The 16,619-nt window shown below is 37.5% G+C and overlaps 1 protein-coding gene across 1 annotated transcript in view; it reads right to left on the bottom strand.

Annotated features, from left to right (window-relative positions):
* The window catches only part of LOC129527819 (sodium/hydrogen exchanger 9B1-like), a 47,316-nt gene that overhangs the window by 5,315 nt on the left and 25,382 nt on the right, over nucleotides 1–16,619 (bottom strand). The window contains 4 exon segments of the mRNA XM_055366797.2: nucleotides 110–218; nucleotides 4,015–4,164; nucleotides 4,996–5,028; nucleotides 5,030–5,106. Of these exon segments, the coding sequence (XP_055222772.1) occupies nucleotides 110–218; nucleotides 4,015–4,164; nucleotides 4,996–5,028; nucleotides 5,030–5,106 (369 nt within the window).

The following is a 16,619-nucleotide window of genomic DNA, read 5'->3' as shown; positions in this document are numbered from 1 at the left end:
GAAGGTCCTTGTAGCCATTCAAAGATATATTGTAAATAAAAATAAATGCATTTATAATTTTCTTAAATATTTTTGAATTTCATATTTTTTGTGCTCTATTTATTCTTACCAACAATATTTGATTCAAGCAATGAAACAGATACTTCTGCTCCAACTAAACCAAAAAGAAGTGGTTGAAAAATATCCCATACATTTGTAATAATCTTTTGGACTTTCATCTATAGAAAAGAGAAATATATTTATAATTATTTTGGCACATAAATATATTTCAGAAAGTTAAGTTTTCCCTCACCTTTTTTTTCACTTTTTAAGTATTTTAGAGATGGGGTCTTGCTCTGTTGCCCAGGCTGGAGTGTAGTGGCATAATCTTAGCTCACTGTAGCCTTGAACTCCTGGGCTCAAGTGATCCTCTCGCAGTCTCCCAAGTAGAACTACAGGTGTGTACCATCATGCTGGGCTAATTTTTAAACTGTTTATAGAGACGGGGTCTCACTATATTGCCCAGGATGGTCTAGAACTCCTGTCTTCAAGTGGTCTCTGGCTGTGGCCTCCCAAAGCACTGGCATTATAGGCATGAGCCACCATGCCTGGCCTAAAGTCACTTAACATTTAATAAATTTAAGACTCTTTATTTTAATAAAAATGTTAAACTTAATTAATAAAAACTGAGCACTTCAATAGTTTTACTTAAACACTTAGGTAGAATTTGATTAAAAGAAACTCACAAAGCAATAAAATAATACTATTTGGCCATTTTGTCACAGAATAAGTGATGTCCTTAGGGTTCTAGCCATGTTTCATATGAGTTCCAGATTTTGTCTCTAAGTTAACTGAACAGAGATAGAACTACATCATGCCTGATGAGAACATACCCAGTTCATGCAAACATTTGGGATCTCAGAAGGAGGTTGGGAAGCCTTCCACTAACAACCATCCTGGAACTCAATCCCATTAAAGTGAATCCTGATATATATAGCATATACTACTAGGAAAAACAATTTGGAAGTCTACTAGGCCTGCTTCCAAAGAACCCATGTTGAATACTTTTAAAGTTACTTTTTCCTTAAAACAAAACAAAACATACATTAGATTCTCATTTAGCTGCCTATCCAGCTTCCCTTTCTGGAAACGAATGCCTCCCAGTACTACTTCCCCAATTAAAAGGTTACAGGAAAGGCCCCCTATTGGCCTACATTACTCTGGCTCTTCTCCAGGAATTTGGATGAAGAGATTTCAGTCTCAGTCTGGGTTTAATTTTTTTTTAAACAGAAGATACATAAGAACTTTGATGTCTCTTCCTTGAGGCATAAACTATCTTCATAACTATTTCCCTTATGACTGTGTTTTCTGATCCCCACTTATTATAGTTTAAAAAAAGAAAAACAAAGAAAAACGATGTTACTACTCTTTACAGCATAATTATCCTGTTTGTTACTTTTAACCTTTGTTTCAGTTCTGTGTCTTTTACCATTTAAAAAAATTCTAGCAGTTTTAATTTTATTTATTGATTTGCATTTCATTCATTTCATTTCTTTTATAATTATGATTATATAAGAATACTAAGCAAAATGCCACTATGATTTTTGATTAGGGAACTTCTCAAGCTGATTCTAAAATTTATCTAAGAAAGAATATGTGTAGGAACAGCCAAAAAATACTTCAAAAAGAAGTATAATCTATATTAGATTTTGACACATAAAAGTGCAGTGATTTAAAACAGTGGTGTTGGCATAGAAATAGAGAAGTAGGATTAAATAGACTTCAGAATTAATATATATGGGAGAATTTAGTTCATGTTAAAAAAGTGAATTATTAATGAATTGGTCAATAAATAAACAATTTGGCAAAAAATGACTGTCTAGTTTATGTGCATATATATGTATGTACATATTCATCACATGCAAGTATATATGTGTGTCTGAATATGTATGTATATTTATGTGTGTGTATATATATATATATACACACACACACACACACATCAGGCATGATGTAGTTCTATCTCTGTTCAGTTAACTTACAAACTGTATGTGTGTGTGTATATATATATAGTTTGTAAGATACACATACATATATATGTATAACCTTACCTCACAGCATTCACAAAGATAAATTCCAGATAGATTAAAAGACTAAATGAAAAAACAAATTAAACAAACAAAAACTACCAAAATATTAAATGATAATACACAAAATAGTATATCTTTGTAATGTTTATATGTTATAATCTTCAGTGAGAAAGTCCTTCTTAAATGAGATGCAGAATCCAAAATCAAAAAATAGACCAATATGACCAATAGATTTGGTCATAGGAAATTTTACTTTCATACACCAGACACCATAAACAAAGTTGAAAATAAGCAAAAATTATATGCAATATATACATAACAAAAGATCAGTAGCCCTAACACTAAGAGAAACTATAAATTAGAAACAAAAAAATAAATAACCCAATAAAAATGGTCAAAGAAGATCATAGGTATTTTAAAAAGAATATATGAAGAGAAGCTTACTATACTACTAATCAGAGAAATGTAAATAAAGAATAACAACATCACATAATTGTAAGAAACTATAAGAATTGGATGGTGAGGTCATTTAATAGTAAAAAGAATAGAACTAGTGATAATATCAAGTGCTGTTGATGAGTTAAGGTATTAGATATTGTTGTGCACTGTTGGCAGAGTATAAATAACCAAAATTTTTGAAGGGATAATTTAGCAGTGTCCATCAAAATAAAACACAGATCATTTCCAGCCAGGTGTGGTAGCTCATGCTTGTAATCCTAGCACTTTGCAATGTCAAGTTGGGAGGATCCCTTGAGCTCAGGATAGAGACTGTCTCAAAAAAAAAAAAAATCATTTCTAGGACTCTATTCCTACAGATGTACCTATAATCCCAACACTTTGGGAGGCCGAGGCAGGAGTATCACCTGAGGTCAGGAGTTCAAGACCTGCCTGGCCAACATGGTGAAATCCCGTCTCTACTAAAAACACAAAAATTTGCTGGGCGTGGTGGTGTGCACCTGTAATCCCAGCTACTAGGGAGGCTGAAATAGAAGAATCACTTGAATCCAGGAGGTGGAGGTTGCAGTGAGCCAAGGTTATGCTACTGCACTCCAGCCTGGGTGACAAGAGTGAAACTGTGTCTCAAAAAAAAAAAAAAGACATGAACAACACTGTTTATGACAGCACTGTTTGTAAATAACAAAAAGTGGAAACGATCTTAATGTCTATAAATAGAATACTGGTTACTTAAAAAAATGTAAAGGGGTTCGATATTTGACAGTGGTGGGGAATAAAGAAATCTTTTACATTTTTTTCTATATGTTTTATTCTTTTACAAGCATTTCTATTTTTATTATTTATTTGTTTGTTTATTATTATTTTGTGTGTGTGTGATGGAGTTTTGCACTTGTTGCCCAGGCTGGAGTGCAATGGCATGATCTCAGCTCACTGCAGCCTCCGCCTCCTGGGTTCAAGCAATGCTCCTGCCTCAGCCTCCTGAGTAGCTGGAATTACAGGTGCCCACCACCATGCCACCATGCCCAGCTAATTTTTGTATTTTTAGTAGAGATGGGGTTTCACCATGTTTTGGCCATGCTGGTCTCAAACTCCTGACCCCAGGTGATCTGTCCACCTCGACCTCCCAAAGTTCTGGGATTACAGGCATGAGCCACCGTGCCTGGCCTTTTACAAACATTCTTCATGGATTAATTGTATAATTAAAATTTCAATGAATAAAATAATTAGATTGATATAAGTAATATAATAATATTATATAAAACTTGGGAAAAAGAGAAGCCTGATGTGATTAACTCAACTTCTGATTCCATATTAGTATATATCCAGCTGCTTTTCCTAAATATTTTATTTCCTCGATTGATTGATACACTTTCTTGAGGATAGCAAATCTTTTGGAATATTTTCCAACAAGAATGAGGGGATTTCCTAAATATATGTAAAAAATTCAGTTGTCTTAGCTTTTAAAATATAGCATATTAAAAATATTCACCTTTTCTTGGGACCATTTTGTCCCTGCAATGAAACTCAACACTAGTGTGCATAATCCTCCAGATCCACGTAAACCAATATGTTGGCTGCCTAAGACAGCAGAAACACACGTAGTCAAAACAAGGAATCCTCTCTTCAATGTAAGTTTTTTCTAGAATTAGATAGATATTTAGAAATTAGTTTATATTAAATATATAATACAAGATTTGACATTATCTATTATATATGTTTGACCCTTTGATATTATGTCTTTAAATGTTATATTAAATGTCTAAAATTTTGATTTTCTTTCTCACCGTACATTTTAGTGGACTTACTACCAAGTAACAAAATTTCGAATTAGTAACGTTTCATCTTCTGCCACATCTCTGATACTAGTATCAGTAAAATGGTTTAAGTATTACTTTAAGTTAAGAAGAAAAGAGACCCATAAAATCTCCAGTTTCATATAACATATCCAATGAATTCTTAAAAAATATTTGAATTACCCTTTGGTCAATATGTTACAGCTAAATTTGGATGGAAATTACAGAAATACAAAAGTAATGGCATGTTTTCCTTTAAGGCAGGAAATGGCTAAGTTTGAGTGTTGCCTTTGTCAAAGGATAGCAGGAGTGAATTTCAGTCAGAAAATATGCAGAAATAAATGGGAACCTATCTCCCCCTAAAATGTTTAAGGGGAAATTATCAAACATCAATAGGCAATTTAGTAGAGAAAGGGAAAGTATAATTCAGAGGGATACTCTGCATTAAGTATATTTTTTGACATTCCTTATTTGCCAAATCAGAAAGCAGAGACTTTAATCAAAGCCATTGACCTGTATCAATCACTGCTGTGCTCAGTTTTAAATACAGAGTAGGCATTGGAGGCTAGTTTTAGAAAAATAGAGTTAAGTATTAAATTTCATGGATCTTACCAAAGTTTAATATTTTGAAAAAAATGTCTAATACTATACGTCTATAAAATAGATTTTGTATTTACCTGGTCTTCATTTGGAAAATATTGAACAAAAAAATCCCAAAACAATTCCTGCCAGCAGACTAATACATACGTTCCTTATAGAGGCTATGGCGTTATTAAGCATACCACCCGTAGGGGCACACAATAAAAAAAAAATTCACCAAGAAATATTTTCACATACACTACACATCAGAAAAGCAAATCTAGGTGGTTCATGAAGAAAAGTAAGCATTTTATAGAACAAATATATGCAAATGGTCTTTTTATAGTGACATGTATGAAAACACGTAGATCTATTTAGTACATTAACTATATACTCTCAAATAATTTAATATATACACACAACTCAGAAATGTCCATTATATAAATAGGCCAGAAAACAAAGACTTAAAAAGCACAAGATGCTCCCCTTACATAGCCAATTTAAAAGACAGATTGAGGTATTCCAGGCGCAGTGGTTCATGTCTGTAATCCCAGCGCTTTGGGAGGCTGAGGAGGGTGGATTACATGAGGTCAGGAGTTCAAGACCAGCCTGGCCAACATAATGAAACCCCATCTCTATTAAAAATACAAAAATTAGGTCGGCATGGTGGCACACAACTGTGGTCCCAGGTACTCAGGAGGCTGAGGGAGGAGAATCACTTGAACCCGGGAGGCAGAGGTTGCAGTGAGCTGAGATCGTGCCACCACACTCCAGCCTGGGTGAAAGACGGAGGCTACACCTCCAAAAGAAAAAAAAAAGACTAAGTGAGGTACAAGAATGGAGAGAGATCAAAACACTTGTGGCACTTAGCATGTGGCTGCTAAGGGCTATATTAACAATTCTTCTTTGATGTACTATATGAAAAAAAAACAAATGATTTTAACATGAAAAGAACAATGTAATAACAACATAAAAAATTTTGTTCCAGGGTCAGTCCTAGAAACATTCAAGGGTCATTTAAGATTTCAGCATATTTAAGTTTCTGCTTTTGGTGAAGAAAAAATAAAAAAAATAAAAAAGATTCCAGTATATTTTATATTAATTAATATTAATATATCCATACTTGTAGTTCATTGTAATAAGTAAAAAGCAAAAAATAAAAACACAGAATGAGTCACACAAATAGTTCAGTTAAGCTCTGGGTAGTGGATTCAATATAGTACATAAGTATATTTTTAGATATATTTTCTACTAAATATAACAGGCAGTACATGGTGGGCTCACACCTTTAATCCTAGCACTTTGGGAGGCCAAGGCAGAAGGATTGCTTGAGCCCAAGAGTTGAGACCAACTTGGGCAACAGAGTGAAACCCCATCTTCACAAGAAAATAAGAAATTAGCCTGGTATGTGGTGTGTGCCTATAGTCCAAGTACTCAGTAGCCTGAGGGAGGAGGTCCCTTGAGCTCAGGAGTTCGAGGCTGCACTCTAGCCTGGCTGACAGAGCAAGATCCTGTCTCAAGAAAATAAAATATAATAAAAATAAAAAATAATATAAACAGAGTGATGTCAGCCAGATGGCGGAATGGGAAGCTCCAAACCTTGATTCTCCATAAAGATACCAACTGAAAAACAATATATGGTCTAAAAGCCTTTATGGAGTTCCATAAACCATTAAGAAGTTGTAGTAGTACAGACAAGTGCAAAGCCAAGAAGAGTGGCATTGAACAAATAAGAAAAGCTGTTGCATTATACTCATGATACCCCTTCCCCAAGCTCGAACAGGTTGGTTTGGCTGGGAAGCACTCAACTTGCAGCTTCTCCGTTAGCAGGGAAAGAGAAGACTGAAACGGAATAGTTTTATGAGGTTACCTGAAGCTCTCTCTCTCTCTCTAACTTGACGCCCAACTGGTATACTTTGGATGCATGGGAGCCACTGGGAATAAAGGAGAGGTCAGAGATGATGTAGCACCAGGGAACCTGCAGTACCACAGACAGATACCAGAAGGAGCAACAGCTCCAGAAAAAGAAAGTGGCAAACCTCTACTTGGGATGTTGCAACATATAAACCCAAAGAAGATGCATTCCCAGAAAAAGTTTGAGAGGCTGCTGGAACCTATAGCCATGCTGATTCAGGTATGAAGGTCTTCCGTATGAAGCCAGCTGATAAAAACTGGGAGAAGTGACAGTTTTTTCAAACGCCCAAATATTGGCAAAAATCAATAAAAAATAAAAAATAACAAGACATAAGAAGAAACAGAGAAACCTGATGACTAAATTAAAGGAGCAAAATAAATCTCCAGAAACCAACCCTAAAGAAATAGGTAAGTGAGTTACCCGACAAAGAATCCAAATTAACTCTCTTAATGAAGCCCAGTGACAACAGAAATAGACAACTAAGTGAAAGCAGGAAACAATTCATGAACAAAATGAAAATATTAACAGAGATAGAAAGTAAAAAAAAAAAAAAAAAAAAAGGAACCATACAGAAACTCTGGAGCTAAGGAATACAATAGTTCAATTGAAAAATTCACTATCGGAAATCACCAATAGACTGTGTAACTGCCCAATGGGTTCACCTCGTGCCCTGCTTAGACAGAGCTGATTTATCAAGACAGGGGAATTGCAATGGAGAAAGAGTAATTCAGGCAGAGCTGGCTGTGCGGGAGATCAGAGTTTTATTATTACTCAAATCAGTCTCCCTGAGCATTCGGGGATCAGAACTTTTAAAGATAATTTGGCAGGTAGGGGCTTGGGAAGTGGGAACTGCTTATTCATCAGGTTGGAGATGAAATCATACGGGGTTGAAGTGATGATGTTTTCTTGCTGTCTTCTGTTTGTGGGTGGGGTGGCAGAACTAGTTGAGCCATATTACCAGTCTGGGTGGTGTCAGCTGATTCATCCAGTGCAGGGTCTGCAAAATATCTCAAGCACTGATTTTAGGTTTTACAATAGTGATGTTATCCCCAGGAGCAATTTGGAGAGGTTCAGACTCTAGGAGCCAGAGGCTGCATAACCCCTCAACTGTAATTTCTAATGTTATAGCTAATTTGTTTATTCTGAAAAGGCAGACTGGTTCCAGGCAAGAAGGGGATCTTTTTGGGAAATGGCTATTATCAACTTGGTTTCAGAGTCAAACCATGAACTGAATACCTTCCCAAAATTAGTTCATCCTACTGCCAGGAATGAACAAGGACAGTTTAAATGCTAGAAGCAAGATGGAGTTGATTAAGTCTGATATCTTTTGCTGTCATAATTTCTTCAGTTATAATTTTTGCAAAGGCAGTTTCAATAACATCAAGCAGAAGAAAGAATCAGTGAAACGGAAGACTAGTCATTTGAAATTATGGAGTCACAAGAGCAAAAGGGAAAAGGAGTGAAGAGTGAAGACAGCCTAAGAGACTTATAGGATGCCATCAAGCAGACCAATGTATGCATTATGAAAGTGCCAGAAGGAGAAGAGAAAAATAAAGGGGCAGAGAGCCAGTTAAAAAAATAATGACCAAAAACTTCTCAAACTTAAAGAAGGAAATGGACATACAAATCCAAGAGGCTCAAAGAACTCCAAGTTGGATAATTTGCAAAAGACCTACAATGAGACACATTACAATCAAACTGTCAAAAGTCAAAGACAAAGAGAGAATTTTGAAATGAACAGGATCAAAGCAACTTGTCACATACAAGGGAGATGCCATATGGTTATCAATGAAATTCTCAGCAAAAACTCTACAGGCCAGAAGAGAATGCGATGATATATTAAAAGGGCTGAAAGAAAAAAAAAACTGTCAACCAAGAACTGTATAGCCAGCAAAACTGTACTTCAAAAATGAAGGACAAACAAAGAGTTCCCCAGAGAAGTAAAAGGTGAGGGAGTTGATCACCACTAGACCTACCTTACAAAAAATGTTAAAGGGAGTCCTCCAAGTGGAAATGAAAAGGCATTGGATAGAAATACAAAAGCATACAAAATATAAATTTCTTTGGTAAAGGTAAATATATGAGTGAACATAGAATCCTTTAATACTCTAATGGTGGTAAGCAAAACACTTTTCTTCCTTTACTTTTTTTCTTTTTTTTTTTTTGAGACAAAGTCTTGCTCTGTTGCCCAGGCTGGAGTGCAGTGGTTTGATCATGGCTCACTGCAGCCTTGCAGTCCTAGGCTAAAGCAATCCTCCCACCTCAGCCTCCCTAGTGGCTGGGACTACAGACATGCACCACCACACTCAGATAATATTTTTAAATTTTTAGCAGAGATAACGCCTTGCTGGTCTCAAACTCCTAGGCTCAAGCGATCCTCACATTTTGGCCTCTCAAATTGCTGGGACTACAGATGTGAGACACCACACCCAGCCTGTAATTCACTTTTAATTGAAGCATAGAATTTAAAAGGTAAAAGCATAATATTACTGTATTAAATTATGTGAATAAACAATATAAAATATGTATTGTGTGACATTGATAACAAAGTGAGAAGGAGGTGTAAAGAAGTAGAGTTTTTGTATGTGATTAAAGTTAAGTTGTTGTCAATTTAAAATAGATTATTATAACTATAAGATGTTTTCATGTAATTCTACAGTAACCACAAAGAAAAGACCTACAGAAGATACACAAATAAAAATGAGAAAGGAACCAAAGCACGTCCCTACCAAAAAAAGAAATCAGTGAAACATAAAGGGAGGCAGAAAGAGAGGAAAAGTGGAAAAAAATACCTGCAAGACATGTATAAAACAGTGAACAAAATGACAATAGTAAGCCCCTCCCTATCAGTAACTACTTTAAATGCAAATAGGCTAATTTTCCAATCAAAAGACAAAGAATTGGCCGAATGGATTAAAAAAATCTAAATATATACTATATGCAAGAGACTTATGTTAGACCTAAACACACACAAAGGTTGAAAGTGAAAGGATGGAAAAAGATATTCAATGCATTTGGTAACCAAAAGAGAACAAGGATGGCCATACTTAGACAAAATAGAGTTTAAGTCAAATAATAGCACAAGAGACAAGGATATTACATAATAATAAAAGGGCCAATTGACCAAGAAGATATAGCAATTATAAATGTATATGCAACTAACAGTACAGCATCTAAATATATGAAGCTAACATAGACAGAATTGAGGGGTAACATAGATAACAACATCATAATAACAGAAAACTTCAATATTCCACTTTCAATTATGGATACAATAACCAGACAGAAGATCAACCAGAAAACACAGAACTTGAACAACATTGTAGACCAATTGGACCTGTCTGACATATACACAACACTTCACCCAATAATAGTAAAATATGCTTTCTTCTCAAGTACATACCAAGACTTTTCCAGGATAGATGGCATGCTAGTCCACAAACAAGTTTTCAAAAATTTAAGAAAACTGAACTCATACCAAATATCTTTTCTGACCACATTAAACGAAATTACAAATTCATAGCAGAAGGAAAAAGGAAAAGTAATAAATATGTGGAAATTACAAAAATATACTCTCAACCAGTTGGCCTGTGTGGTTAATATGAATTGTCAATTTGATTGAGGGATGTTCAGATGCCTGATGAAGCACTGTGTGTGGGTATATCTGTGAGGGTGCTGCCACAGGAGAATGATGGATGAGTTAGTGGACTGAGAGAGAAAAACCCATCCTCACTGTGGGTAGGCATCATGCAATTGGTTGCAAGTGTGACTAGAACAAAAAGGCAGAAGAATGGGAACATTCAGCTTGCTTGGATTTCTTTTTCATGCACTTTCTCTCTCTTCCAGAGCAGTATGCCCTTTTCTCCTCTTGCCCTTGCACATCAAACTCTAGGTTCTTTGGCCTTTGGACCCTGGGACTTGCATCAGCAGCCTTTTGGGAGCTCTCAGGCCTTGGGCCTCAGACTAGTGGCTGCACTGTCAGCTTCCCTGGTTTTGAGACTTTCAGATTTGGACTGAGCCATGTCACTGGCTTCTTTGGGAGCCATGCTGTAAGCTTCTCTCATTTTCCAGCTTATAGATGGCCTACTGTGAGACTTTGCCTTTGTAATTATGTGAGCCAATTCTCCTTAATAAATTATATTTCATATATATGTAAATATATTCTCTTTTAGATGCATGTATATGTATCTATATCTATTATCTATTATCTATATCTATATCTATTTCCTATTGGATCTGACCCTCTGGAGAACTCTGATTAATACATAGTCAAAGAATAAGTCACAAGGAAAATTAGAAAATGTCTTGAGACAAATAAAAATGGAAACACAACATTCCAAAGCTTGTGGGATGCAGCAAAATGAATATGAAGAGGACAGTTTATATATCTAACTACCTACCTTAAAAAAGAAGAAAGATCTAAAATCAGCAACTTAACTTTACACCTCAAGAAACTGGAAAAAGAAGAACTCAACCCAATGTTAGCAAAAGGAAGGAAATAATAAAGTCTAGAGCAGAAGGCCGGGTGCAGTGGCTCACGACTCTAATCCCAGCACTTTGGGAAGCTGAGGCAGGAGGATCACCTGAGGTCGGGAGTTCGAGACCAGCCTCAGCAACATGGAGAAACCTGTTTCTACTAAAAAATACAAAATTAGCCAGGTATGGTGGTGCATGCCTGTAATCCCAGCTACTCTGGAGGCTGAGGCAGGAGAGTCACTTGAACTGGGAGGCGGAGGTTGCAGCGAGCAGAGATCACGCCATTGCACTACAGCCTGGGCAATAAGAGTGAAACTCCATCTCAAAAAAAAAAAAAGGCTAGAGAATAGAAAAAACCCAATGAAACTAGTAGTCATTTCAAAGTTCAACAAAGTTGACAAATCATTAGCTAGAATATTTAAGAAAAAAAATAATGAAGACTCAACTTCTTTTAGGAACAAAAGAGAAGACACTGCAACAGATATTTACAGAAATAAAAAGGATTCTAAGAGTCTACTATGAATGATTATATACTGACAAGTTGGATAACCTAGGAGAAATGAACAGATTCCTAGTAACATGCAAGTTACCAAGACTAAGTCACAAAATAAAAAATTTTAATAAACCTATAACTAGTAACTGAATCAGGAATCAAAAACCTCCCAGCAAACCAAATACCTGATAAGGGGTTAATATCTAAAATATATACAGAACAACTCAATAACAAAACAACCTAAATGAGAAATGGTCAGTTGACTTTGCTATGGTACAAATGTTCTCCCAATATTCATATGCTGGAGCCTAATATTCAATGTGATAATGTTAAGAGGTGGGGCATTTTGGAGATGATTAGTTCATGAAGTCATAGCCCTCAGAAATGGGACTAGGGCCTTTATAAAAGAGGCTTAAGGGAGTTTGTTTTCCCTTTTGAACATGTGAGGACACAGAGAAGGTGCTATGTATAGTGAATATAGTGACCTCACCAGTCACTGAGTCTGTTGTAGCCTAAATCTTGGACTTTTCACACTCCAGAACGCAAGAAATAAATTTCTGTTGTTTATAAATTACCAGCCTAAGGTATTTTTTATAGCAGCAGGAATGGACTAAGATAGACTTGAATAGACATTTTTTCCAAAAAATATACAAATGGCCAACTAGCATATCAACCCAACACTACGTGGAAGCTGCCAAGCCTTGGGGATTGAACTCTGAAGCAATAGCCTGAGCTGTACGTTGGCTCCTTTTAGCCATGGCTGGGACACAGGGCACCAAGTCCCAAGACTACACAGAGCAGCAAAGTTCTGGGCCTGGCCCACAAAACCATTTTTTCCCTCCTAGGCCTCCAACCCTGTGACAGGAGGGGCTGTCGTGAAGAACTCTGACATGCCCTGGAGAAAATTTCCCCATTGTCTTGTCAATTAACATTTGGCTCCTTGTTACTTCTGCAAATTTCTGCAGTAAGCTTGAATTTCTCCCCAGAAAATGGGTTTTCTTTTCTATCACATCATCAGGCTGCAAATCTTCCAAACTTTTATGCTCTGCTCCCTTTTATACATAAGTTCTAATTCCAAACCATATTTTTGTGAATGCATAAAACTGAACACTTTTAAGAGCACTCAGGTCATAAATTGAACACTTTGCTGCTTACAAATTTCTTCTACCAGATGTCCTGGATGGGTTCCAAGATGGCCAAATAGGAAGAGTTCCGGTCTGCAGCTCCCAGCATGATCAACACAGAAGACGGGTGATTTCTGCACTTCCAACTGAGGTACCTGATTCATCTCATTGGGACTGGTTGGAGAGTGGGTGCAGGCCCACAGAGGGTGAGCTGAAGCAGGGTGGGGCGTTGCCTCACCCGGGAAGCACAAGGGGTTGGGGGATTTCCCTTTCCCAGCCAAGGGAAGCTGTGACAGAGTACCTGGAAAAACAGGGCACTCCTGCCCAAATACTGCACTTTTCCCAAGGTCTTAGCAACTAGCAGACAAGGTGATTCTCTCCTGTGCCTAGCTCAGTAGGTTCTACACCCATGGAGCCTTGCTCACTGCTAGCGAAACAGTCTGAAATCCATCTACGAGGTGGCAGCCTGGCTGGGGGAGGGGCGTCCACCATTGCTGAGGCTTAAGTAGGTAAACAAAGCGGCCAGGGAAGCTTGAACTGGTTGGAGCCCACCGCAGCTCAACAAGGCCCATTGCCTCTAGACTCCACGTCTGTGGGCAGGGATAGCTGAACAAAAGGCAGCAACTTCTGCAGACTTAAACGGCCCTGTCTGACAGCTCTGAAGAGAGCAGTGGTTTTCCCAGCATGGCGTTTGAGTTCTGAGAATGGACAGACTGCCTCCTCAAGTGGGTCCCTGACCCCTGTGTAGCCTAACTGGGACACACCTCCCAGTAGAGGCTGACAGACACCTCATATAGGCAGCTGCCCCTCTTGGACGAAGCCTCCAGAGGAAGGATCAGGCAGCAATATTTGCTGTTCTGCAATATTTGCAGTTCTGCAGCCTCCACTGGTGATACCCAGGCAAACAGTGTCTGGAGTGGAACTCCAGCAAACTCCAACAGATCTGCAGCTGAGGGTCCTGACTGTTAGAAGGAAAACTAAAAAACAGAAAGGAATAGTGTCAACATTAACAAAAGATCATCTACACCAAAACCCCATCTGTAGGTCAACAATATCAAAGACCAAAGGTAGATAAAACCAAAAGGATGGGGATAAACCAGAGCAGAAAAGCTGAAAATTCTAAAAATCAGAGCACCTCTTCTCCTCCAAAGGATCACCACTCCTTGTCAGCAATGGAACAAAGCTGGACAGAGAATGACTTTGACGAGTTGACAGAAGTAGGCTTCAGAAGGTTGGTAATAACAAACTTCTCCGAGCTAAAGGAGGATGTTGGAACCCATTGCAAGGAAGTTAAAAACCTTGAAAAAAGATTAGACGAATGGCTTACAAGAATAAACAGTGTAGAGAAGACCTTAAGTGACCCAATGGAGCTGAAAACCATGGCAAGAGAACTTTATGACTCACGCACAAGCTTCAATAGCCTATTCAATCAAGTGGAAGAAAGGGTATCAGTGATTGAAGATCAAATAAATGAAATAAAGTGAGAAGACAAGGTTAGAGAGACAAGAGTAAAAAGAAATGAACAAAGCCTCCAAGAAATATGGGACTATGTGAAAAGACCAAATCTATATTTGATTGGTGTACCGGAAAGTGATGAGGAGAATGGAACCAAGTTGGAAAACACTCTTCAGGATATTATCCAGGAGAACTTCCCCAACCTAGCAAGGCAGGCCAACATTCAACTTCAGGAAATACAGAGAACAACACAAAGATACTCTTTGAGAAGAGCGATTCCAAGACACATAATTGTCAGATTCACCAAGGTTGAAGTGTAGGAAAAAGTGTTAAGGGCAGCCAGAGAGAAAGGTCAGGTTAGCCACAAAGGGAAGCCCATCAGACTAACAGCTGATCTCTTGGCAGAAACCCTACAATCCAGAAGAGAGTGGGGGCCAATATTCAACATTCTTAAAGAAAATAATTTTCAATCCAGAGTTTCATATCCAGCCAAACTAAGCTTCATAAGTGAAGGAGAAAATAAAATTCTTTACTGACAAGCAAATGCTGAGAGATTTTGTCACCACCAGGCCTGCCTTACAAGAGCTCCTGAAGGAAGCACTAAACATGGAAAGAAACACCCAGTACCAGCCAGTGCAAAAACATGCCGAGTTGTAAAGACCATCAATGCTAGGAAGAAACTGCATAAATTAATGGGCAAATAACCAGCGAATATCATAATGACAGGATCAAATTCACACATAACAATATTAACTGTAAACCTGAATGGGCTAAATGCCCCAATTAAAGGACACAGACTGGCAAATTGCATAAAGGGTCAAGACCCATCAGTGTGCTGTATTCAGGAGACCCATCTCATGCACAAATTCACACATAGGCTCAAAATAAAGGGATGGAGGAAGATCTACCAAGAAAATGGAAAACAAAAAAAGTCAGGGGTTGCAATCCTTGTCTCTGATAAAACAGACTTTAAACCAACAAAGATCAAAAGAGACAAAGAAGGCCATTACATAATGGTAAAGGGATCAATGCAACAAGAAGAGCTAACTATCCTAAATATATATGCACCCAATACAAGAGCACCCAGACTCATAAAGCAAGTCCTTAGAGACCTACAAAGAGACTTAGACCGCCACACAATAATAATGGGAGACTTTAACACCCAACAGTCAATATTAGAAAGATCAACAAGACAGAAGGTTAACAAAGATATCCAGGACCTGAACTCAGCTCTGCAACAAACAGACCCAATAGACATCCACAGAACTCTCCACCCCAAATCAACAGAGTATACATTCTTCTCAGCACCACATCTCACTTATTCTAAATTTGACCACATAATTGGAAGTAAAGCACTCCTCACCAAATGTAAAAGAACAGAAATCACAACAAACTGTCTCTCAGACCACAGTGCAATGAAATTCGAACTTAGGATTAAGAAGCTCACTCAAAACTGAACAATTGCATGGAAACTGAACAATTTGCTCCTGAATGACTACTGGGTAAATAACAAAATGAAGGCAGAAATAAAGACGTTCTTTGAAACCAATGAGAACAAAGACACAATGTACCAGAATCTCTGGGACACATTTAAAGCAGTGTGTAGGGGGAAATTTATAGCACTAAATGCCCAGAAGAGAAAGCAGGAAAGATCTAAAATTGACCCCCTAACATCAAAATTAAAAGAACTAGAGAAGCAAGAGCAAACACATTCAAAAGCTAGCAGAAGGCAAAAAATAAGATCAGAGCAGAGCTGAAAGAGACAGAGACACAAAAAACCCTTCAAAAAAGCAACGAATCCAGGAGCTGGTTTTTTGAAAAGATCAACAAAATTGATAGACTGCTAGCAAGACTAATAAAGAAGAAAAGAGAGAGGAATCAAATAGATGCAATAAAAATGACAAACGGGATATCACCACTGAGCCCAGGGAAATAAAAACTACCATCAGAGAATACTATAAACACCTCTACACAAATAAACTTGAACATCTAGAAGAAATGGATAAATTCTTGGACACATACACCCTTTCAAGACTAAACCAGGAAGAAGTTGAATCTCTGAATAGACCAATAACAGGCTCTGAAATTGAGGCAATAATTAATAGCCCACCAACCAAAAAAAAGTCCAGGACCAGATGGATTCACAGCTGAGTTCTACCAGAGGTACAAAGAGGAGCTGGTACCATTCTTTCTGAAACTTTTCCAATCAATAGGAAAAGACAGAATCCTCCCTAATTCATTTTATGAGGCCAACATCAT

The sequence above is a fragment of the Gorilla gorilla genome, chromosome 18 (assembly GCF_029281585.2).
Source record: "Gorilla gorilla gorilla isolate KB3781 chromosome 18, NHGRI_mGorGor1-v2.1_pri, whole genome shotgun sequence".
NCBI lineage: Eukaryota > Metazoa > Chordata > Mammalia > Primates > Hominidae > Gorilla > Gorilla gorilla.
Note: the sequence above shows the minus strand (reverse complement) of the source record. Positions and strands in the feature narration are given on the sequence as shown.